Source organism: Pteronotus mesoamericanus, unplaced genomic scaffold (assembly GCF_021234165.1).
Source record: "Pteronotus mesoamericanus isolate MK-2021 breed Mesoamerican mustached bat unplaced genomic scaffold, CSHL_Meso_final contig_78, whole genome shotgun sequence".
Classification (NCBI taxonomy): Eukaryota; Metazoa; Chordata; class Mammalia; order Chiroptera; family Mormoopidae; genus Pteronotus; species Pteronotus mesoamericanus.
This window is the reverse complement of record NW_026555258.1, coordinates 11,693,246-11,720,117: the sequence shown is the minus strand read 5'-3', so window position 1 is coordinate 11,720,117 and position 26,872 is coordinate 11,693,246. Positions and strand designations below refer to the sequence as shown.

The 26,872-nt window shown below is 35.3% G+C and overlaps 1 protein-coding gene across 1 annotated transcript in view; it reads right to left on the bottom strand.

Annotated features, from left to right (window-relative positions):
- The window catches only part of MEGF9 (multiple EGF like domains 9), an 84,134-nt gene that overhangs the window by 10,186 nt on the left and 47,076 nt on the right, over window positions 1-26,872 (bottom strand). Inside the window, exon 3 of the mRNA XM_054584465.1 lies at window positions 5,053-5,192. Within this exon, the coding sequence (XP_054440440.1) occupies window positions 5,053-5,192 (140 nt within the window). The remainder of the gene's footprint in view (window positions 1-5,052; window positions 5,193-26,872) is intronic.

Sequence of the window (26,872 nt, the reverse complement as noted above, 5' to 3'; positions counted from 1 at the left end):
TTAAAGCATTTAAGTGAAGATGTCAAATGCACTGTTAGATCTTTGAGTGTGAAGATTAAGGAAGAAATGTACATCTGCTAATCAACACAAGTGCTGATGGCATTTAAGTTAAATCCAGGGGACTGAATGAGAACATGTAGAGAGCGTGTAAGTGGAACAGACAAGCATGCGAGGACTGAGCTCTGAGGCACTCCAGTGTTTAGAGTAGAAAGAGAAGACGAAGCAGAGCTGACTGAAAAGGGGGAAAAGCCAGGAAGGTGTGATATCCTAAAGCGAAGAAAGTCACTGAGGAGCGAAGGAGTGGTCAGCTCAGTCAAGCAGCTACAGTCAGATTACTCTCCATGGAACACTATGAATACATGAAGGAGCTCAATTTTTAAAAAGAAGTATATTTTATGAACATAAAGTTCTAGTTTAAAAAAATAACAGTTCCCCCACCTCCATTTTAAGGGAAATGTGTTTTCAATAAAGAAAATCTAGAAAAGTACAGGAAGAATAGAAAGAAAAAAAAATTATCCTAAGAAATTTGTCATTAGGATTTTGAGTACTTTTCCTTGAAATCTTTTCATATATAAAGGTTTAGATTTTGCTCTTAAAGTCTAAACACGTTATACCCCTTTTCTTTCACTTGCTCTCTTTCACTTTTAGATCAATCTTTAAAACACTTTAATGACAACATAAAAACATTTGGCACTTATAGATTGCTTATAATGAGCCAAGCACCATATTAAGGGCTTTATAAATACAGGGTCTGGTAGAAGTAATGCCTGCTCAAGTGTGGTAAGTAGGACAATAATATGGGTATAATAAATTATAGTTTTAATTTGAACATTTCACCTAAAATGTCATATGGTGTGCTTAAATGTGATAGTGTTATGTTACAGAATTACATGCTTGAGATTTTCTAATTAAAAAAAGGGCATTAATTTGTGCTGGACCCTGTATATTGCATTGACTATTCACAACAAGCTATTAGGCAATTACTGTTATTATCCCAAATTTCTAGATTAAAAAGAAAAAAAAAAACAGGCTACCCTGGACAGTGTGGCTCAGTTGGTTGGAGTGTGGTCCGGTAAGCCCAAAAGGTCATGGGTTCAATTCCCTATCAGAGCACATCCCTAGGTTGTAGGTTTGGTCCCTGGTCAGGGCGCATACAAGAGGCAATCGATGTTTCTTTCCCATTCTCTATTCCTCCCCTCCCCTCTCCATGAAATCAATAAGCAGCCCTGGCTGGTGTGTCTCAGTGGATAGAGTGCTGGCTTGTGAACCAAAGGGTCACTGGTTAGATTCCCAGTCAGGACACATGCTTAGGTTGTGGGCCAGGTATCCAGTAGAGGGTGTGTGAGAGGCAACCACACATTGATGTTTCTCTCCCTCTCTTTCTCCTTCCCTCCCCCTCTCTAAAAATAAATAAATATAAATTTAAAATCAAAAAGCATATCTTAAGGTGAGGATTAAAAAAATAGGCTAAGTAACTTACACAGGTAAAGTCAAAATTTCACTTTCTATGCTCTTAACTATATATTGCCTAGATAACATAGTTTGCATTCTCTGTTTTAAATAGGGCAGTCTCATTTTTTTAGAATTATAACTACCACTTTGATGAGCATCTTTGAACATAAAGCTTTTTATGAATTGAGAATTATTTCCTCCAAATAGGTTCCCGGAAACAAAATTACTGAAACAGGAAGTATTTTTAAGACTTTTGACACACATTGTCAAATTGCTTACCAAAATGTTTTTCCAATATATCTTATCACAAAAAGGTTACTTTAAAAATTACTTCAATCTAAAATACAAGTTATAGAAAAAGAGTACAGCAGGCGGGCGGCGGGGTGGGGGGGCAGTGAATAAAGACTATGAAAACATTGTACATGGCCACCAGAGGGCAACCGTATCACAGCACTGTTGAAAAAAATCTCATTTGAGACAAAAGACCGATTTTATATTAAGCTTACAGTTTTAAATCAAGTATTAGCAGTCCTTCATGTTGGATTCCACTTTTATTATATTTCAAAACAGAGAAACCATTTATTCCTCTTATTATTAGCTGCTTTTAGAAATCGTAATCATGAAAAGGATTTCTTTTGCCTTAAATTATCTCCAGAGCAAGGACAGGTTGGGATTTATTTAACATTAAAGAGAGCTAGTTCATTGCTTCAAGGAAAATGAGAAATGACAACCAGCAATGTAGACTGCTTCCTTGTACCGCAGAAGATCGAGAGGATAATTTAAATCAACTCAGTATGATGAAGCATTTCTGTCGTTACCCAGGATTGGAACTCATCTTTCCTCTGTATGTATTCCATTCACTTGTTCATTTATTCAACAAAAATTTAGTGAGTATTTACTCTTTGCCAGGCTCCATGCTAAAGATTGGATACAATGGTAAACAAAACTGATGTAGAACTTACAATGTAGTGAATAAGCCAAACATGACTCATAAGCACAAATAAATATACAATTACAAACCGTGGTAAGTGCTATGAAAAAATAGAAGTGTGTATGAGAGTATATAACTGGGAATTGTCATTAATCCTGGATCATCAGGAACTGCTTGATTGATAGATAGATAGATAGATAGATAGATAGATAGATAGATAGATTCCTTCCTTCCTTCTAGAGAGAGAAGAAGAGGAAGGGAGAGAGAAACATTGACTGGTTGCCTCCCATACAGGCCCTGACCAGGAATCAAACCTGCAACCTAGGCATGTGCCCTGACTGGGAATCAAACCCATGACCTTTTGGTCCATGGTATTACACTCCAACCAACTGAGCCACACTGGCCAGGGCTGGGAACTGCTTTCTAATGACGTAATCTTTAACTGAAGGTCTAAAGGAAGGATATGATTTATTAAGGTAAAAGGTCCAGGGTTTGAGATAGAGGCATATTAGAAAGGTCATTCTAGGCAAAGAAAAGATCATGCATGAGAACCTTGGGACAAGGGAACACAGCTTGTTTCAGGAATAGAAGCCAGTATGATTTGATCATAGACAATTAAAAAAAAAGGCAGAAGATAAAACTGGTAAGTAGATAGGGACCAGATCACATAATAGGAAAAAAAACCCCACAATTTCTTCTAAATAAATTTATTTCATCATAGAATAGAGGATTAAAATAAAGAATAAGTTTTCAACAGATTTTTTTCCAGGGTACTTCCACATTTTCAAATATTCTGCTACCTTGCTCTCATAAAAGCATTTGTACTTGTAAGACTAGTCCTGACCGTTTTTTGTTGGAGAAAAAAAGATTTCCAAGGAGGTCTCTAATCCTTACATTTAGGAAAACTAAAGACCAGAGAAGTCAATTGTCTTTAGTTTTTTTTATAGTTTGCCTAAGTTTGCCTAAATGTGGTTTTCTTGTTTTTATACTATCTAGGGTTTGCTGAGCTTTTTGAATCTGTGGGTTGATATATTTCATTAATTTTGAAAATTCTTGGCCATTATCTCTCAGATATTTCTTCTGCTCCAATCTCTCCCCGCCGCCCCTTTCTGAGCCTCTAATTACGTTTATGTTAGACTTTTGGCTGTACCCCACATGTTTTTCCTGCTCTGTTCTTTCCATTGCCTTAGTTTGGATATTTTTAATAGAGTTATATTTGAATCTATTGTACTAACTTTGTCTCCACTGTGTACAATCTACTGTTAACACCCATGTAATAAGTTATTAATTTCATGGGATTTTTTTGCTCTTGATTGTCCTTTTGAATTTTTTAATAGATTCCAAGTCTCTTGAAATTTGTCTCCTTTAATCTATTTTGTCTGGTTTTCCTCTATTTCCTTAAAATATTAATTTTAGTTATTTTAGTCATCGTATGCTAATCCTAATATGCAGATCACCTATGGGTCTCCTTCCATTGTTTTTCTCTTTATTGTCATACTTTCCTACCTCAGAAATGTCTAGTATTTTTTACTGTATGCCAGATACAGTTTATACGAGAACCACAGATGACTCCCCTTTCCTGTGTTAGGCAAATACAAGAAGAGGATCACCTCAATCCAATCAGACGTTGAAATGAGTTGAGGACAAACTGCAATTTCAGTATGAGTCAGTTTACCAATGGTTCATCACAATTCCTGGTCATGGCTCTCTAAGGCTTTTGACTAAGAACCTAACAGGCCTGAGTCTCCTCAGCCCTGAAAGAACTGCAACAGATTCAGTACTTCCCTTTGCTGATTTGAGCCTAGGTCCTAGTCCATGCACCTTTAAAATCTGGCAACGTCTTGCGAGAGAGATGGCTGTATGTTGTAGGAGGCCCTCTCTAAAGAGATTTTGTTTATCCTTACCCAAGGACATGCTTATTGATTTTAGAGAGGGGGGAAGGGAGGGAGAGAAAGAGGGAGAGAAACATCAATCGGTGCCTCCCCTATGAACGCCCTGACTGCGGGCCCAACCAACAACCTAGGCGTGTGCCCTGACAGAGAAGCGAAACTACAACCTTTTTGCTCAGTACGATGCTCTGAGCAACTGAACCACACCAGCCAGGCTCTAAAGAGACTTTTGTTCCCTAAGCAGTACAAGACTGAGATTTATTTCTACCTTTTGGGCCAGGCTTCCATCTTCTACACAGTCAGCTAAGGTCCTGAGGGAAATCAGCCCTTGTGTAAAGGGCTCCTCTAGTTTCCAATCCATCCTACAAGCCCCAGAGGATGGCCAAAAGCCCTTCTTGTGTCTCTTTCTTCAAGAATTCCTTTGCCTGGGCCAACCCTGCTCTTTAACCTGTGCCCAGAATTAGGACATTTGCTAATTCTGGAAAAGAAATGGCTGTGATTGATCACCAACTCACTTAGGAAGAGTTCTATCCCTTTTGAAATTTTAGTTCATATCACCCTCCTTGTTTCCATAGCTCTCCAACCAATATAATTTTTGAAATGTATTTAGATTTTTTCTTCAAGTTGTTGCAGGAGTTTGGCTTGCTATAACCTATTACATCCCACTTAGAGGAGAAAGACCCTTATAAACTATTTGGAAAGAATCAACCTATAGATGAAGGACCTCAAAATAAAAAGAACAATGGACTAATTACATTAAAAGGTAAGGAAAATGTGTACCTGTGAGGGCATCACAACTGGCAGACCGATTGCTGCACTGGCAGGGCAAGCAGCCACTCTTACTAAAGTCATAGTATCCATCTTGGCATCGATCACATGTAGAACCAGTGACACCCACTTTACACTGGCATTTCCCAGAACTGTAAACAAAAACAAAGACAATAAACAAAAGTAAATTAGGTTGAAAATTTTGTTGCCTAACATCCCATCATACAATGATCTTAATGTAGAAATTATTTCAACTAGATTCTAGAAGTACTGAGTGATTTTTATTTTAAATATAATAAAAATTAAACAGCTTCATGACCATATAAATTCAATAAACATATTACCAACACTAATAATTTGTGACAACTTGATCCTCTGCACTCAGGTAGTTTAAAATAAATGATAAAGGAGCCATGGAGAATATAAATCCCAGTGCTTAGAAATCTTTGTTTATTAAGCACCCAGGCATAGAACGGGTACTACTGCCACATTTCATTCCTGAATCATTCCACAGTTCCATCAGCATCCACACTGACTGATCTGAAGCTGAAAAGTCTTCATCCAACCTGGCTCCTGGATAAAGAATACGAAGATTAAGATCTTAAGGACTGTGTTGGCCAATTTCCATTGAGATGCTGGCAACATGCTATAATTTTCTATGTTAGGTACAAGCTATATTAATATATACCTGGTAATCAAACTGGAATTCACAAGTATGTGAAATGACTATAATGGTGACATCTATCACTTTCTGGATTAAAGCCATATAAAAATTATAAATTGTCAAGTCAAAAGGACCAGAAATCTAAAGTAAGAAAAATAGCTTATTTAGTATCCCATCTCTTCCTATTAACCTATTTTTTTTCTTAGATGGCCATTACATTAATATCACCTCTTTCCAATCAGTGAAACTTAAACCTCTGTTGTCATCTTCAACTCCTCTCTGTCCCATACGCTCTTACAATCACTCACTCAAACACATATAAATCACCACTTTCTGTCAAATGTCTCTTGGTGTTGTTATTTCCTCTACAAACATCTCTCTTAGAATGTCTTTCCTCCTCCATCTCTCAAAAAATTTTCAAGTATTCAGGCTCATCATTTTCTGTTAAAGCTTTCTCTAGTGGTCTAAAGCAATCTTTTGGCTTCCTGACTTCACATTCTCTGCACCATAAATTTTAACCTTAATTATGATCTGTTTTATATTCTTTCATATATGTAACTCTTGTTCCTCTAGTTAAGTTTTTAAAGACCCAAGGCAAAGACTGTATCATGAAGCTATTTTTTATTATTCTTGAGACATGGCTAAAGCCTATGGATAGTGTACTATAACTATTTTCATTTCATACATCTTACTTGGTAAGTTTGCTGAGTCCAGGAACCATATCTTAGCCGTCTTAGTATCCTGAGAGTCTAGTATAGTACCTGGTTTGCTGTAGGCACTTAATACATATTTGACAAATAAATGCTCAATAAATATACAAACTGAATTTTAGAATTAAGTACTAGAAGGGAAAAACAAAGATGAAAGGCTAAAATAATTACTGGGATTCTCAGAACAGCAGAAGTTGTTTCCCTTTTTTCTAACAGTGTAACCTTCTTTATATGCTCATTCTGTATCTCAAATTTTTAGGCTTCATCTGAGTAGATTTTTGGTATGAGTTATGTTGGATGGGAGACAATGTAAGGGAGAACTGATTTTCATTATAATGTTTGTTGTATTTTTGTTGTTGTTGTTGTTGTTTTTTTAGAGATTCAGCTCCTAATAATGAGCCTCCATGGTGTTGTTAATTTTAGTTCAGGAGTCCAAACTCAGATCGTTAAATACTTAAATAGCTCTTACACATATCATCAGTTAAAGTAATCCCCTGCTACTTCCCATATTCTTATTTCTGTAGTAAAAATAGAAGTTCTAAATTTGAGAGTTATTGGAACTTTGGATTGAACTTTGCAGAATGGAAGGAAAGCAACTTTCAACTTGTGTATTTTACTTGTAGTATATAAAACTAAGGATTTTTTTTTATTATGTGAGATATGCCTCTCTCTTCATCAGCATTCCTTAGGCAAAATAATATGGCTTTTGCCTTCTATGATTATAAAAGTATTTTGAGCAGCTGGAGTTGAAGTTTATTCTCTCTCTCACTTACTATGGTTCTTTGCAATATCTCAGGGTATGCCAAAGCAAGTAGAAAAACAGTTCTACATGGAATATTTTTGGGGGCTTTCCTCAAACAAAACCAGTCCAGAAGGGAAAGAAAGCCAAGCTTATGTAAGAGTAAATACTTAACATATCTTAAAGTCTTGTATCCTGAGAAGTAACCTATCAAAAATCTGTACTTCTGTCTTAAGCTGCCTAGTGTATTGGATTACTCAGTTCCTTGACTAACAAATAATTTTACAGAAAATGTAAAATGGAAGTATCTAAAAGCAGGCATCGTGATGACTATGTTGATGATAAAAACAATGAGCCATCATCTATTGAGGGATTATGTCAATAAGTTTATATTTTCTTTAATCCTTGCACAAAATAAACCCCCGTCTCTTTTCTCACTGCCAGTAAATTCCAGGTCTTCCTTGACAAAAGCTATCAGGTCTTACTGCTTGAAGAGAAGCTACAGTCCAGCAAAGTCCAAGTTTCTCAGAGGATATGAGCCCAACTATTTTGATATTTAAAGCTTAATTAAAATTTGTACTTAATATAGAAGATGAGCATTGTTTTATAAAGTGCTATAGAAATTTATATTAGCAACCATATCTCTTAAGTAACTTTGCAAAAAATTAAAAAATAAAAGAAAAAATAAACCCATATACATATACACAGTCTCACACAAGAATATCCCAAGGTACTTGAAGGCCTAGTAAAGTAAATCTGTATCCACCAAATACGAAGTTCAGGAATATCTTAAGATTTCACAAAAAGGATCCAATCTATTTAAGTCTTGTAATCTTGCTATACTCTCAGGAGATTATAAGGATATAATGTACCTTTTAGAGAAGGGCTAACAACATTTCATTAGCCAATTTTCAAAGCTTTTAAAATATTAACTAAAATATGCTTACTTCTCATTTCTCTATAGACATTAGATTATTCAGTATACAGAAGAAGAAACATTTATTTTTAATGACAGTGTTTGCCAACCCAGCACCTATGAGAAAAAGGTATTATCTTGGAATACCTAACAATATAATATTAATAATTAATGTTATTGTTAATTATTAATATATTAATAATACAAGATACAGTCAGTGTTCTCAAAGTAGATGCTATTCTTTTTCATTTTAATCTTCACCTGAGGATATGTTTTTATTGATTTTTAGAGAGGAAGGGAGAAAGAAATATCGATTGACTACCTCCTGTATGTACATCAACCAGGGATCGAACCCATAAACTAGGTATGTGCCCTGACTGGGGATCAAACCCTCAACCTTTTGGTGTACAGGATGACACTTCAACCAACTGAGGCACCCAGCCAGGGCACAGATGCTATTCTTGTAAGTGGACTTTCCCTTCATAGTTCTTAAATCAGAAGACTGATTTAAGCAGGCATTTTTCTCCCTGGAGTATATACTTCTTAGTTGATGATTAAAAAAATAACCCACGGTGGCTTTATGAATCTTGATAAAGCAGTTGACCATTCTAGACACCATGCTTTGCTTTTCTTGGGTAGATTTTAAAACAACAGGAAAGGAGATGATCTTTTCTCTCTTTGTAAAAAATACACAGGAGTGGAGAAGTTTAACTGTGAGGCTGCACTAATAGACTTTTCCACCATGTTACCATGGCCAAGCTCTGCATGTATAAGAATTAAATCACTCAACAAATATAAAGCTTTCCCTGTGTTGCTTCTTTTGTAGAATAAAGGCTTTACAACACCCCCTTTCATAGTCTTCCTCTGTTAAAGACTGAATGCTTTTGAAGCAAAGGTCAGTGATATAAATGCAGAGAAGAAAAAAAAATAGGCCTGTTAACAAAAGACTTATGTTTATCCATAGGTCCGAATGAAAGAACCAAAGACTCACATCTTTATATCTAGAGAATAAGGGCAAAGAACTGGATTTTGAATAGAAGTCAGAGACCTATACTACTGAGATAAACTAACAAAGAATTTAAGACAGAATTGCTCATCTGGTGTCACTCTTTATAGATATGAGATAGCTGGTAGTGAAGTACTAACATCATATGGAGGATTATATCAGAAAAAAGAATATAGAATTATTTATAAAGGAATCACAAGCCCTGTGGAACTAAGTTGTGCTAAGTATAACTAAGCATATACTACACATATTTTGAACTATCCTATATGGAATTCCCAGATTTTCTTATGGTGTCAGTGCTTAGAGGCTTTATCACAGCCATAGGTATGAACAACTATTATAAGGTTTGAACACTTAAAAATTACTCCTTAAAGTATAAACAAGTAATATATTTCTTACGTTAAGTTATTAGTATTTCAAAAGGAAATTCAATGGTATGTTATCTCAAGATGCAGTACAAATTTATGCCATACAAGTACTAACCAAAATGTCCTTCTAAAGGTTCTGTTTTGTTTAAGATGAGTGGGTGAAGAATTTTCAGATTTTCCATTATTTTATAATCACACTGACTAGGGTGGGAAGGGTGGAACACAGGAAGGGAGATATCAGAGTCTATGGAAAATTCATAGCCTGAGGAGACAGAGGGAGAGCTTGGTTCAAATTCCAGCTCTGCCAGTAACTAGTTGGGATCAAGTATTTATTCTATCTTGGACTCAGTATTCTCATTTGTAAAATGAAGACAATTGTACCAAACTCTGTAGGGTACTTAGCAGTGTCTGGCACAGAATCAATACTCAAAAATGAAAGAAATATGAAGATAATGACAATGATCCCAGAGCTTAAATTTTTCTCTGAGAATTGTAAGAAAAATGAGTTAGAATCTCTAGTAGGCCGAGATAGACAAACTAAGTTATTTACTTTTCAAATTCTGTTAACGACCCAGAAGAATGGCAAGAATTTATAGGGTAATAACTAGATTGGAGCAAAAATTGTGGCAAGGAAAAGTAAGCACATTATGAACAAATGGTAGGAAAGATTTTTGAAAAGATACTTCAAAATCGAGAAAGAAGCCCTGGCTAGATGACTCAGTTGGTTGAGCGTTGTCCTGCACACCCACAGGTTCTGGTTCAGTCCCCTGGTCAGGGCACATGCAAGAAACCAATCGCTGTTTCTCTCTATACCTGCCGTTCCCTCCCTTCGTCTCTCTCCAAAAATCAATAAACATGTCCTTGGGTGGGGATGAAAAAAATTAAGAAAGGAAAGGGTCAGCAAAATCCTACATTAGGTAGGACTAATGCCAGCAAGAACTGATGTGCTTTTGTACCAACTAGCTAATTGATTTAACATTTTTCCTAAATTGTCAAATGTCTTGGCATGTGTTATCAAAAACAGTGTTTATTTTCTAAGATTTACAAGCTACAAATTGTGTGTATGGCAGGCCTTTAGATATCATTTTATCAATTTTAACTCAAGCAGTCACAGAATAACCAAAGATATAGTTATAATTAGAGGAAATTAATTTATTCAGAAGCCTTGTTTTTGCTTCTTCCTCCTTCCTCAGATAGTTTACATGTTGGCAGTCTGACATGGAAAAAACAAGAAACAGAAAAAAAATAGATAATTAAATATATCAATTTTTTCTTCTTTTTTTATAACTAAAAACAATTTAGTTTAGAAAGAGATTGAAAGTACTAGTTAAAATAGTGTCTGAAGTTACCAGTAAATTGCAGATAAGATACCCTCTCAATAATTTAAAAATAATACTAAAAGAGAGCTAGAGCCCTGACTGTTGTGGCTCAGTTGGTTGGATGTCATCCTGCAAAGCAAAAGATTGCTGGTTTGATTCCCAGTCTGGGCACAAGCCTGGGTTGTGGGTTCAGTCCTAGTTGGGTAGTCTCTCATGTACATGTTTCTGTTTCTCTCCTCCTCTCTCCCATACCCTCCCTCTAAAAATAAATAAATAAAGTCTAAAAAAAAAGACAGCTAGAAACGTTTTTCTGAGAAGAAAAACCTCTTACATGAGAAAATAAACAAAATGAAAGTTATTAATAATTCTTAATTTCATGTTTGTGTCACGGTAGTATAAAGTTAATTAAAAATAGTTTCTCCTCTTTTGTTAAGAAATAAACTCAATAATTAAACATTTTGGGAAAATACCAACTGCATTTAGTGTTCCTCTATCTTTCTACAACCATGGAAAAGGCCATTATGCAACGAGCAAAGCTCCTTTTCTGGAGGGAAAAAATGATAGCTTTATTGTTGAAAACATTGGTCCATTATGCTAAACATTCCTTGTATTTTTTAGGGCAAATAGTCAAAAATATGTTTAGAGGAAATCCATATTCAGACAGAAATTCCTAATACTCAGAAAGGGTGTTGCCTAAGTATAAAAATATTTTTTGAGAGCTGATCTTACCAAAATTAAATTTAAACATTTATTTTAAAAGTCAGAAGCAAAACAATGGCAAAAAAATAAGAAGTGTCATATTTCCCAAGCCACAACTTGGGAAGACTAAGTTAATTCAACTAGGAAAGTTATTTCTTACTTCCTTAACTTTTTTTTAATGGAAGAAATACAGCCATAAGAATTCCCAAACCCATACAATTACTCCATTATTTGATTACAGATTTCTGCATTTCAAAAGCTCATTCTAAAAAGACAAAAAGCATGAAGTCCCAGTATCATCTCCTTAAAAAGAGGATGCTCCTCAAATATGTTAACATTTTTACTATTTTGTAGCCATTGTGAAAGATTCACTTAGTGAAAGGGTAATTATTAATACTTGATTTGTATACATGCTGTGTTACAAAAATTAACTTGTAGTGCCTAGAATTTAGAATTAATTTTCTCAAAGGAATGACAGCATAAGCGGTGGCTTAGTTTCCAGAAGAGCAAACCAAAACCTGTTTAATTAAAAATGTTGATATTAACAAGTGCTGAGGACCAATTTCTTAAACCCAAGTCCTAAGCCTTTGAGTTCTGAACCTTTAGGGGGTGGAATGGTCAGAAGGCAATATCAACATTTATAGAGTTCCTACTATGGAGTTCTAAATAAAATATATAGCACAATTTTTATATATACATTACTTAATTTAGTCCTTATAATAATTCTGTGACATTCATTAGTCTCAGTTTTGCAACTTTCTAGCTGTTTGATTATTGTGCAAATCTTCACATCTGAAAAATAAGAATAATACTCCCTGTTTCAAAATATTGTGAAAAATAACTAAAATTCCATATTTAAATGTCTTCCAAAGACATTAGCAGCTTCATATATAATAAAACATTAATATTCTCAATATCCCCAACTGGTAGAGCTTCAACAACATAAACAGACTTAATTTTTAAGGACACAAAACCAGAGGGTAATCAGAATTAGATCTTCTGCCTACTTGTACAATGTTTTTTTTCCTCTCTCTCATATGTTATAGATTACCTCTATGTACTTAATGAAAGCAAACCAGAAGCATTTAATGTGTTCATCTTAATAGATTTGCAACACCTCTAGAAAAAACTTATGTTAATATTCTCCTACGTCAATAGTCACTCATTCAAATATCTCCTCTGATGAGTTGGGTTTTAAAATAATTGCCAAAGAAATGAGACATTGCTTGTGGGTTCAGTCCTAGTTGGGTAGTCTCTCATGTACATGTTTCTGTTTCTCTCCTCCTCTCTCCCATACCCTCCCTCTAAAAATAAATAAATAAAATCTAAAAAAAAGACAGCTAGAAAACGTTTTTCTATCTGTCTCTGTTTCTGTCTCAATACAATCCTAAAATCTGGGAACTCTAATTTCCTACCAGTATCCAGCACTGCTTGCAATGACCCATATTCCAGCCAGTTTCCTTACGAAGTTTTCCTACCCCCAACAGCCTCATTGATATTACCCTGCAAAGCTTTTTAAACTTTCATTTTTAAATTGTGAGATACATCATTCACTCAGAAGTAGACAAATTTAAAGAAAATATAATTTAAAGAAAAATAAGCTCAACATTGTTTTTTAATTTTTAAATGATTTTTATTATATTTTTCTATTACCATTTAGTCCCCTTATACCTCCCTCCATGCCCCTTCTCCCCCTGAAATCACCATACTGTTGTCCATGAGTCCTTTTTCCTTTTTGCTCAATGACAGCTTAGGGGGTTGGGGAGTGGATAGGAGGTAGAGGAATTGAACGCAACACTTTGATACCCACTAGCAAGGCATCTGAAGCTCCTCAACTGCATCTCCTTCTCTTGCCCCCGAAACAAGTATTAATCATTCTTTAGCTTTTTAAGAGTGTTACCATCTCTGTATGTATTATTAAATAATATATCATTTTGCCTGCTCTTAAACTTTATATTAATAAAAATCATTGTTTTCTTTGAGTTTACTCATTTTTTACTGCTGTATTACATTTAACTACATGAAAATAACCCTATTTAGTTATTCTTTCTTCTAGACATATGAGATGTTTTAATTAGGTATTATGGCTAATGTTTCTGTGAACGTTCTTGTGCATGTCTTCCAGTAAACATGAGCCTTCTTTTCTCTGGGGGTATACCAAGGAATAGAACTGCTAGATAACAGAATTTGTGTATGATCAACTTTAATAAGCATTGCCTGTTTTCCAAAGTGGCAGTAACAATTTACATTCCTACCACCAGTGGAATAGTGGTATCATTGCTCTATATCCTCACCAACATTTGATATCATCAGCTTTTAAAATTTTTGCCAATCTGGCAGCTTGAAGTGGTATTGAATGGTGGTTTTAAATTCCATTCTCCTGATAATTAATGAGATGGAACATGCTTTCATGTTTATTGGCTATCTGAACTTCCTCTTTTATGAAGAGTCTGCCCAAATATTTTTTTATTTAATCTTTACTGTATTTTTTCCAGTACCATTTAGTTCCCTTATATCCCCCTTCCCCCAGCAATCACCACACTGCTGTCCATGTCCATGAGTCCTTTTTCCTTTGTGCTCAATCCCTCCACCCCCAACCTGACCCCCTTAGCTGTCATCCTGCTCTCTACCTGAGTTTGTCCCCATTTTCCTGGTTGGTTCAGTTTGTTCATTAGATTCTACATATGAGTGAAATCATATGGTATTTGTCTTTCTCAGACTGGCTTATTTCACTTAGCATAATGTTTGCCAGGTCCATCCACACTGTCACAAAGGGTAAAATTTTCTTCTTTCTTATGGCCAAGTAGTATTCAACTGTATAAATGTCCCTTTGTTGTTTTATCCATTCATCCATTGAGGGACACTTGGGCTGCTTCCATATCTTGGCGATTGTAAATAACGCTGCAATGGACAGAGGGGTGCTTATGTTCTTTTGAATTAGTGTTTGGGGTTCCTTTAGATGTATTCCAGAAGTGGGATAGCTGGGTTGAAAGGCAGATCCATTTTTAATTTTTTGAGGTATCTCCATACTTTCCACAGTGGCTGCACCAATGTGCATTCCCACATACTGTGCAAAAGGGTTCCCTTTTCTCCAAATCTTCAACCAGCACTTGTTATTTGTTGATTTATTAATGATAGCCATTCTGACAGGTGTGAGAAGATATCTCATTGTGGTTTTAATTTGCATTTCTCTGATGATTAATGACATTGAGCATCTTTTCACATGTCTATTGGCCATCTGTATGCCCTCTTGGAGAAGTGTCTATTCAGATCCTTTGCTCATTTTTTAATTGGGTTGTTGTTTTTTTTTTGGTGTTGAGTTTTGTTAAGTTCATTATAGATTTTGGATATTAACCCCTTATCAGATGTATCAGCAAATATGTTCTCCCATTTTGGTTTTTTTTTTAAATTTTGTTCATGATTTCCTTTCCTGGGCAACCAAATATTTTTGACACTGATTTGTACACATTCTTTATATATTCCTGGAAAAGCAATCTTTTGTCAGCTTAATTGTGCTACATTATCTTCTCTCAGTTTGTGGTTTTTCTTTCCACTCTTTTTAAGTTTTATAGGTTAACAGAATGTTAAGATATGAACTCTGGAGCTCCATTACCTGCATTCAAATCCTGACTTCGTGATTTACAAGCCATGTGACCTTAAGTAAATTATATAAATGCTTTATGCCTCAGTTTCCTCACTTGCAAAATGGAGAAAATAATAGTATCACTCTCAGAGGTTTGTTGTGAAGATTAGTTAATATGTATTAATAGTGTTAATGCTAAGCATGTTGAACAATGCCTGACACATAATAAAAACCATATAAGCATGGCTATTATATTAATACTATTGCTGAAAAAATCCTTCCCTAAATCAAGGTCATTAAGATGCTTTCCTAAAAGCTCTATGTTTTGCTTTTCATATGTCAGTCTTTAATCCACCCAAATTTTATATTATATGGTGTAAGTTAGAGGTCCAAGCTCATTTTCTTTTTTATAGATAACCAAAGCTCTAGTACAATTCATTGAAAAGTTCATCCTGTTATCCTTAAGTTTTACTACCTCCTCTGCCACATGTCAAAGGTCTGTATGCACATGTTTTGTTTTGTTTTTTTCTGGGTTTTCTTTTTTGTTCTATTTATCTATTGTCCCTGAACAAATACCACAAATTTTAGCATGCATCAGAATCATCCGAAGGGCTTGTTATAACACTGATTGCTGAGTCCTGTCCCAGAATTTCTGATTCAGTGGGTCTGGGGTTGGACCCAACTATCCACATTTCTAACCAGTTCCTGGGTGATGCTGATATTAGTCTGAGCACCATGCTTGGAGAACCACTGCACTAAATTAATTTTTAAAATATCATTGTGTTTATTACACTCTCTACTTTTTTATACTCCTAGCCTTGACTGTTAAAGCTGCTTAATTTCCATCTCTGGGCTTAGTGCTGAACCCTTAATTTGGTATCAATTCTGACCTAAGAAGAGGGTATTTAATGCAATCAACCTCAGCGATCTGTCTGTCATGCAGTTCCATTTGCTACTGATTCCTTTGACCTTAGTTCCCTATATTCTCAATGGCTAGACTGCAGCTATTGTCCCTAGTTTCTTGATTCCTGGCTCCTGGTCCCCGTTTCTCTGCCTTCCTACTTCCCACCCAATGGCTAGGTCCATGACACTTGTTTTCAAGTCTCTCACATGTCAAATGCCTGCCACTTGTGCCCCAGCAAGTCAGGCAGACTCAGCTTTGATACTAATTCCTGCTTTTCAAATGATTCTCTATGGATACTCTCATTACTTCATGGTGCCTTCTTCTACCAATATTTGTTTTCCTTGTAGACTAGATCTGACTTCTAGATTTATGTCTCCATGGGCCAGTTCCTAGGTGGATGAATCATGATCACCCACACCCAGACATGTACTTACTTGAGACTCATGCTGCCATATTCAAGCTTGATTGTTCTATTTCAGGGTACAGTGGAGAAAGCCTTGGAGTCAGATAGACTTGGGCTCAAATCTAAGCTCTGCTATTTATTAGCTATGCCACATTGCTAACTCAGCCTCTAAGAGCAAGGCAGCTAAGTTGTTCGGATAAGTCAGAGAGATTAAATGTGTAAAACATCAAGCATAGAGGTGTAACAATATTTTCTCATTCCCTTCTGTTCCTTCTGCTTCCTCTCCTGGGTTGTACAGCTTCCTTAGATAAATAGTTTGGTCAAGAAAGCTAACATATTTCTCTGCAAAAACTTTTTTCAAATACATATAATATCTGTTTTACTGGACATTCTTTTCAATTGTTGAATTCTTTAAAAATCAATTGAAAACCAGCAAAAATAAAACTTAATTAAAGAAAGAGTCACAGTGTATGTGTTAGCAATTGGCAGAAGAGAGAAGGGATTCTACTATTGCTACTATAAGCCAATATTACTGTTTGTGAGAAGGATGTCTATGTCTTTTCTTTACAGTATTTAAAATGAAACTTCTTAAACTTGATGGTATCTCAGCTCTCTATGGGAATCTATTAAATGTTATTATCTGTTTTAGACCACCTTCACAAAAATATGTACATATTCACCATTACCTTTTGTGTTTCTCTCCTATTAGGTTAAGAACTCCTGACCTCAAGCACAGGAGCATATACTAACCCAGAACTGACAACCATGGGAGTTTAATGTAATGGAAAGAGCATGAGATATGGTTTCAGAAGACCTAGACTTGACTCTTCTCACTCTGATATTTAATAGACATCCAAGCTTGGGTTCATCATGTAACCTTTTGATTACTTATCATCTGTAATTTGACAAATAATCATCCTTATCTACCTCATGGGATTGTTAGAATGACAATCAGAAAATTTACAGGAGAAAAGAATACTGTTAATCGTAAATGACGTTGTAATTAGTCATTAACATTCCCTGGAAAGCTACTGAATTTGTAAACATAGGAACAAGCCTGAAAAACCAAATTATTGAAACACAAGGAATAAATAACCAGAGAATTCACTTAATATATAAAGAACCAAAATAATGAAATTAATAGTTTTTAACCTAGTCCTATATACTTTGAATGTCAAAGTAATCACGGCTGAAGCATTTATGTACCTTTGTATAGGAAATCTAGAGAAACTCCAAGTCCAGATCTCTCTCTGGGATTGAAAAATTTAGATATTTTGAATGGAAATCAAATCCAAGGAGAAAAAAAGATGTGTAATACCATATTTCTGTCTCCACCCTCTAGGAAACATTACTATGAAAAAATACCATCTGAGATGGAAAAAGTTATGCTGATTTAATTTTCTTTCAAGGGACACAGGAGATGACAAATGCTTCTTTGTGGCAACAAGCATCCTTCTATTTCAGCCTAAGTCTAACATAAGTTTCAGAAACTCTTCTTTTAAAACTTTAGAGAGAAAAGATATTTAAAACATTAAAATAGGCCATGAATTTGATTGACTATTCTAACCACAATGCCATACATCTAACATGGCAGATATTTATGCCAGCAGAGTAAGTTTATTTCCTTATCTTGATTCCTCTTCTGGACCTAAGGCTCAGAGTTATCACCAGAAACAACTTTGCTCTCATAATAAGACAGTTATATTATCTACATTCCCTTGACTAACTGCTGCCAAAAACAACTCTATTGACCTTTTATTTTGAAATAATACTAGATTGAAGGAAAGGTTGTAAAGATAGTACAGATAGTTGTATATCATTCCACCAACTTCCCCTAATGTTAATTTCTCATATAACCATGGTATATTCATCAAAACTAAAAATTAACAGTGCTATAATACTATTAACTTAACTATAGACTTTATCCTCTAATTTTTATACAAATGTCCTTTTCCTGTTCCAGGATCCAATCCTTATATTTGCTTCCCTTGTCTCATTAGCCTCCTCCAATCTGACAGTTTTTCAGTCTTTCCTTCTCTTTCATGATCCTGAAGCTTCTGTAGTACTGGTTAGATATTTTGTAAAATGTTCCTCAGTTTGAGTCTCTGTGATGTCTTAGACTGAGACATTATAGGAACTCAAAACACAATTAGACTGAGGTTTTAAATTTGGGGGAAGGATATCACAGAGGCAATGTGCACTTCTCATTTCATCTTATTAGGGACTGCATGATAGCCATATGACTTATTACTGAGGGTATCTTGATCACTCAAAGGATAATTTTTCATGCTAGGAATCTGTCTGTATGGTAACTAAACTTAGTATGGTTATCGTGTTTATTTGGAAAATAAATAGAGGATCAGTCACTCAATTAATAAACCCTGGGACCTACTGAAGGCAGTCTAGTCAGACGGGTGTTGGTTTGAGTCTGTTTCTGCCATTTACTAATTGTTTTGGGGAAAACTACTCAGTTTCTTCGTTTGTAAAATAATACCACCTCAATCAGTTGTTATTTTATCTATGAGGTAATACATAAAAAGCATTTAACCTGGCACATAGTAAGTGTTCAATAAATGTTAATGCTGTCCAGTCTGGGATGGATAGTGGAAGCAATAATGTTAGTAGTATTGGCCAAGTTGTGTGGCATTTTCATCTTAGAAGGAAGCCAAACTACAGATTATAAAAAACACTGTGTGTTCATAAGATTTTTAAGTGTAGTAAAATTTAGTAAAATATCAGAGAGATATCTAACTAGAAATAAAATTTGTGGTTTCTTTCTTTTTTAGCAAGAGAAGTTTATAATTGCTTTGCCATTTGGGCAGGAATAGAAAATAACCTTGAAGTAGATTCTCCTGAGTAAAGAATCATTTAAGTTAGGTTTCCCTTAATTATGTAAGTATATAGTGACCAGGTCCCACCGTCCTTAGAGAAGAGTTTAGCAAGAACTTCTGCATAAGGGAGAAAGGGGGATTCTATAAAATGTCTTCAGCCAGCACTCTTGGAGCTGGCTTGCACACTGGGATGTGGCCGTTTGTATAAACTGAATGAGACGATTATTGAGATCTATAACCTTGGAGTCCCAACTTAGAGCAGTTTTAAAAGAACTGCTGCTAAGGGAGTGGGTTCGTCCCCCCTCAAAATATTGTTGCTACCAATGACTTTTGACCAGTAAAAGCTTCATTAGAATATTGAGTAAGCATCATGGGTCAGGTTATTCAGGGCCAGGCCTCAGCCCAGCAATTCCATGCAGGACTGACAAACGACAATGTCAATGAACCGATCAGAATCATGTTCCTTTAATACTTAGTATAACAGGAGGATGGAATCCTAGGGTTATTGAAAAATTAGTAATTAATCAGTAGAGAATGGATTTCTTCACAAGGAGGGCACTGGATATGTGCGACTCAAGTATGTGAGCGTCAGAGTAATTGATTGAAAAAAAGTAGGTATGCCTATATTTGAACCCTGTTTGTAGAAAAGTTTGTCAGTTATATAAGCTTTTAACTCCCCCATATCTATTACATTTGCTACTCCAACAGGTCTCTCTATAAAAATGAACAATTTTTAAAACTCTTAAAAAATAAAGGGCCCTTGGATTTATTTTTAGCATCCCAGGAAGAACACAGGTATGGGGACACTGCTTGACATTCAGCAGAAAGTCTTATGGGGAAATAAAAATTTCATGGGATGGGAGCAACTACTGAAGCACTGGAAAGCAGACTCAATTCCTGCAGCCTGCAACAAGGCAGAATGGGAAGCATAGGGAGAGGGTATGGGCCTGAGAAGGCACCCTGGGCCTGAGCAAATCCCTAAATTCAACTTAGAAATACAACCTTCCGATTTGTGTGTATAAATTAATGCAAAAATCACAAACTTTCTAGAGAATTATGCACACAAACACTGCTATCATGAGGCATATCATCATTCTCACTATTTTCCATTCTCTCAATATTCTATCCACTCTTACTATTACTACTCTAATTTTGGCCCTCACCAGTTTTCAGGCTGTCTCTCATCTCCCCCTATTTACACCCATCCATTGTGCTACTGGTAGAACATAAAGCTGACCTTTTTTCTGCTTAAAAATTGCTTCATGAATAAAATCCAAATCATCTGTGTGGCCCTTTAGGCCTCTGTGACCCGACTCCAACAGGATTTGCCAAATTTATCTCCTCTGCCCCCACTCCTCTTCCGCCTTACATACTGTGTAAGCATATCTCTGAGACGTTAATCTTGCTGTTTCCTGTTCTGTAACGACCTTTCCCACTTCTATCTAAATCCTTTCCTTTCTTCAAAACCAAAGTCGAAAGCTATCTTCCTCAATGAAATCATCTTTGGTTTTTCCAGCTATAGGTGATATCTCCCAGTTTCTAAATCCCCTTAACATTTTATCTTTGTTTTATGATGTAGGTCAGGTTTTATATTGTGCCATATTTATCTATATATGTATAAATATTTTCTATATATACAGAATATATGTATATATTTTATGTATATATGTATATACATTTGTGTGTGTGTGTGTGTGTGTGTGTGTGTGTGTATTCTTTTCTTAGACCAGAAGCTCCTTTGGTCTTACCATTGTCCTATTTATTTTGTATTTCCCACAAGGTCTATTAAAGTATCCTGCACAAAGTTTGTTGAACAAATAAATATGTTGGTTCCAAATACTGCATTTGTATGAACTTAGTTATTTGTGCTATTAGCATATGCATAACTACAGATTTGGGGGAGCCTCTCAGAAGAAGCATGATATTTTAATATTATCAATAATAAAACTTTTACTTTAAAATATTTCTTTAAAAAATTTCAAACTGATGTAGAAGTGGCTTAATAAAAGTGAAATGAGTAGAAGAGTCTACAACATGGTTTAGGGAAAGTAACATGTTTGATCAACAGCAACTATATCAATTCACTGAGACATGTTAATGTTCACAAAGGTCACCAAGAGCTGGGGGGGAAAGGTTTTTTTTTTTTATTCATTTTACTAAAGGTGATATCTACTTAATAATTAGAAGACTAGGAGGGCAGATCATGTGCTGTAGTAAATGGCGGATTTAAGGCAGAAGTGCACTGATGAACACACAGAGCTTTCCAAACTATAATTATTTACATTTAAACCTCAATGCACTCACTGCCTTTTTCTAAATGAGCCCTCGCCTGGTCATTTCTTAACATTAAAATTTTAGTCTAATTTGTTTCACTGTAAACTTAAAATGATACTTGGAATAATGTGCTTAAAATAGCTTCTAAGACATAAGCTATATGGCATTGTATAAACTTTCATTGAAACAAATGAATCATAATAGGACAGATGCTGAGGTCAATTACCTGCTTTTGACCACGATGGCTACCTTTTAAAAGTCTACCTTCAAGGAAAAAAATTATTAAAGTGTACCCAAAAAAAGGTCATTTAAATTGGGGACTGGTATAACTTCAAGAATAATAAAAGAGATACAGAATGAAGTTACTTTAAAATAAAATTAAAACTATGAGGCTTTGATCTATTTTCCTCTGAAATAGCATGAAAACAATGCTAGTTAAGATTTCTTGACTTCGGTATACCAGGTATGTGCGACTGTCTACCAGACATCTCTGCCTGAATGTCCCACAACCATTTCAGAATGAACATGTTTGAAACCTACCATCATCATCACATCCCTCCAACTTGCTTATCTACCCATATTCTTTATCCAGTTGACATAATAGTTCTTCGCTCACATGCCTAAGTCAGAAAGAACATGAGAGATATTTCTCTGTCTCCCTTATTCTATACATACATCAACTATCTAGTCTTGCAGATTGTATCTTTCAAATATTTCTTACATCGGTTCTCTGCTCTCCAGCACCATTACCAATGCGAATGTCAAGGCCTTAGATCAGCCTTTAACCTCTGTTGCTTGCATTGTTTTAATAGCCTTCTTCTCACTGGTCTCTTATCCATCCGACTTCTGATAGACTAATTTTTCAAAAAGCAAATCTGATGTCATTCCTTACTCAATATTCTTCACTGGATAAAATAATTTGCATGGCATAACAGGTCCTTTATGCCTTGGCCCTATTAATTCTTTATTCATTCACTTTGTTCATTCTTCAAGTATTTACTGAGTCTACTTTGTGCCAGGCACTGTTCTAGGTGTTAGAGATACAACAGTAAACAGACAAAAGTCTCATCTCTTAGCATCCCCCACTCTCCTTCAACCCCTCCTCTCCACCATTACCAAGTGTTCCTTGCCTTCAGGATATAATAAACCACTTGCAATCTACTAAAGATGCCTTATTCTTTCATACAAACTTCTACTCATCCTTTAAGTCTCAATTTAGATGCCACTTCCTCTCTCAAGACCTCCATGAATTGCCTGTGTACTTTATGAATATTCATATTTTACATGCATTTCTATCTTTCCTCTGGCAGTCAGTTTCTTGAGCATAGGGATCATATCTTTGGACACATAATCAGCAAATGCAATGTCTTTATTAAATGAAACAAGTGAATAAAATGACAAAGCTTTCCTCAGTTATTAATTATACCTAGTGATCACATAACTTTTTCTTGACCTCTCAGAATTATGGCAAAGTAATAAATAAGAGATTACACAAGCAGCTGTTATTCCTAATTATTATACAAGAGATGATTTTCAGAGCCCCATATGAATGTGAGCCTTGGAGGTTTTGTCATCTTTCTACTTGACATTTATTTCAGCATGAGTTTACTTCATGAGTAAAATTTTGCTCTCTGTTCTGGGGCACAGTCCCATAATTAAAAATGTAAAGTAGTAAATATTTCAAAATATACTGTATAGGAGCAACCACAGATTTTATGAAAAGGATATTACACCACTACAGAGCTTCTTTGCTATCTTACAGAGATAGTCTTAAGTGATACGGCTTGTATACTAATACACTATGAATACATTTTCTTCGTCTCAAGTATGTATACAATTGCCAAGATATAAAGTCAGCCCTGAAATATGTTAAGAGTTGTATTAAGAGACTCAGGCTCTCACTAGGCATACTACTCTGCTACATGATTTCTCCATTAATTTATTAAACATATGTCCAAATGTAAATCAGGAAAACATTAGAAATGAATTTTAAAGAAAAAATGAAAAGTTAGGATATTATAAACCAACTATGTCCCAGTTAAACAGATTGGAACACCAATGGTGATGTGAGGGGGTGGCCATCTGTCAGTACATAAAGAACTTTGTTGTTACACACAAAGACATTGCTCAACCCACATCTGGCTCCTGTAGCCAAATTCTACCCTCACTGGGACAACTCCCACTGAAATATATGGGTATAAAGAACATAGAAATGAATTTTTAAAAAGCCAGTTGTTTGTTCGATGGGCTTTGTTTGATATATGAGAGAATCAGGACAGAATTGAGTCCACTTTTCTACTTTTATTTATTTTTAAAAAGAGAACAGGGAGTTTAAAACAGAAGAATCTGAGTAGGTGTTAGAAGATCAGATTTCTCATCTGATTGTATAATCTTATAAAATTCACTTAAATTTGCATGTTTTTTTCTCCTGATAAGGTCTTCTCACCTCTCTAACTTCCCAAATCATATTTTGGAAGGTACATTATAGTTCTCACCTTCTCTTAAAAGACTTTCCTTATTATTTCAGCTCATTCCTGTTCTTCTCCCACTCTAAAATTTAGAAATTTTACACTGTTTTGTATTGGTTTTAGTAGTTTTGTGTCCTTTGGTCTTGCATAAATTTTCTTCACAAGAGCAAAACCATATTGTTTTCATTCCAAAGTTTTTAGTTCTCTTTTGTGGGTCACCAATTCTACTCCTCACTTTTTCTTTTTCTTTTTTTTTTTTAATTCATACAGATTGAACACAGTCCTGGCTGGCATGGCTCAATGGATTGAGTGCCTGCAAACCAAAAGGTTACCGGTTCGATTCCCAGTCAGAGCACATGCCTGGGTTGCAGGCCACGTCCCCAGTTGGGGGCCTGCAAGAGGTAATCCATCAGTTTATCTCTCACACATCAATGCTTCTCTCCTTCTCTCTCTCCCTTCCTTCCCCTCTAAAAATAAGTAAGTAAAAATCTTTTTAAAAAGCAGACCGAACATAAAGAGATGGCACTATAACAGATATTGTCATCGATAATTATTCATTGAAGGGCTGATCCTCTGATGTTCTTAGTTTCTACTAAGCTAAAATGGATTGGTAACCAAGAAATTATTTATATAGTGTGAGCATCACACTGGAGTCAGGATCTGATTACCAGAATACAACCATAAGATATTACTAAATAGTCCGCACCATAATATCAAAGGTTCTTAACAATACTCACTCACTTTGCTTAGTATCTGAGATTTTGAAAAAAGCTGCACGAGCATAGTGAATAGGAACACATATCCTAGATCCTGATTGCAAATATTCCAATACCAACTCTTTTACTTACTGGCTATTACCTTGTAAGTTAGGCAAATTACCTAATTTGCAATATTTTTCCTGTGCAAATGAGAATAATAATAATGTCAACCTGATATTGTTGCTGTGATAATTAAGTGAATTACTATATGCAAATAGCTTAGAATAGCTCCTGGCAGTGTTTGATTAATTTTAGCTATGATTATTATTCTAAAATATAAAATGTCCAATTATAAAGTGTTTAATAGGTTTCCTTATGAAAATGGAAGAAAAGAATCTAATTTTTTCTTGTTAAAATGAACAATTTCTTCTTTAACCTACCAACAAAAACAAATACCTCAATCCCTACTAATAGCCAAGTCTGATTGACTTCCTCCTTCTCATGTGTGAATCGCCAATTCTATCCCTTGCTTTTTTAAAAAAATAGATTCAACTCTTAGGAAGTTATAAAGTTGAATCTATGTACCTATCACAATGTAAGTGGATACACACACACACACACACTTCTCACAGGAATCCTTTGTTATATACATTAATTTTATTTTAAAGATGAAAACACTGAGGCTTAGAGAAGCCAAACATCTTAATCAAAGTTGTATAGTAAGTAAATGGCTAAACCAAGAATGGGTTTGGTTTAAAAATCTACTAATTTCAGACTCCACTTCCTTTCCACGACCTCACACTACTTGCCTGAAATATCCTTTCTCTCTTAACACCTATACAAAATTTACAGCAAAGCACAACAGAGAGGTATTTCCTTATAGTTTCCCATATGTTTTTGCCAAAACACATAGTCCTACAACGTCCCCTTTCCAGTCCTCTAGTCTCAGGTCAACCTAACTTCCTGTCTGGTAGTAAGAAATGTCTTGCTTCGCTCCCATGTAATCCTTCTAAAGGCTTCTTTTATGTACGAGTTTAGAAGTAAACACTTTTCTATCTCTCCAGAACTACTCAAGGTAAACGTGTTTGCAGAATCTTATTCTAATATTAGTAGTGAACATGCCATAAGACACCAGAATGAACAAATCTCATCTTTTAAAATGGTAAGAAATGTGAACCTTCTGAATATAACTGGTATAGGTATGTTTTGGGAGAGTAAAGGAAGAAATGGTGAGCAACTACTATGTCCTTAACCTCAGATAACAGAGTGATTACCAGTTTTCTCATTATAACAGCCATATGGCATGATGATAAGGACACTGGACTTGGAATTGGGAGACCTAATTTGTAATTCTTTCTCTGCCACTTACAATCTTTGTGATTTAATAACCTACATAAAGGGAGTTATTGTCCTGACTGGCGTGGCTCAGTTGGTTAGAGCATTGTCCCATAATTGCAAGGTTACTGGATGGGTTCCTGGTTGGGGTGTATGTCTGGGTTGGGGCTTCGATCCCTGGCCCAGGTGTGTACGACCCCTGGGCAAGGAGCATATGGGAGACAGCCAGTTGATATTTCTCACATCAGTGTTTCTCTCTCTCCCTCCCTCTCTCCCTCTCTCTCTTTCTAAAAGCAATGAAAACATGTCTTTGAGTGAAGATAATAAACAAATAAATAAGAGTTGTTATGAGGGTTACGGCAAATAACTATGTTAATAAGCATCATAAATTTATTTTTGTTGCACTTGAAATTATAAACTTCTTAATCAAGTTCACTTCTATATTTTGAAGTGTGATATGATATAGTATTGTAAATCACATTGTGATTCATAAAGCATACAAAAAATCTACTGGTAAGTATAAAGAACTTTATCTGCCATGGAACTAAAAGTTCCTTAAAAAAATTCCCTCATTAAGCCAATAACATGCCTTTGAAATTAAAGCAAACCAGAATTTATTGTGATGTATGCTAGGAATTTTATATACATTCTACTCATATAACATTCACAACAAGCTTGAAAACAAACTAGGTGCAAGAAATGAAATCACTTGCCAAAAACACACAGGTCCTTAATGGCAACAAATCGTGGATCCAGACCCAGGTTAGATTATTCTAAAGCTTGTGTTCTTTTCTTTACATAACATTGTCTCTTCAGCTTTTTGGCTTGGAGTCCACAAAAAGCTACACGCCTCATAAAAGGTCAAAGAATAATTATTTTCAGTGTAGGAGAAGGTAAATCCTCATATTTTGAGGT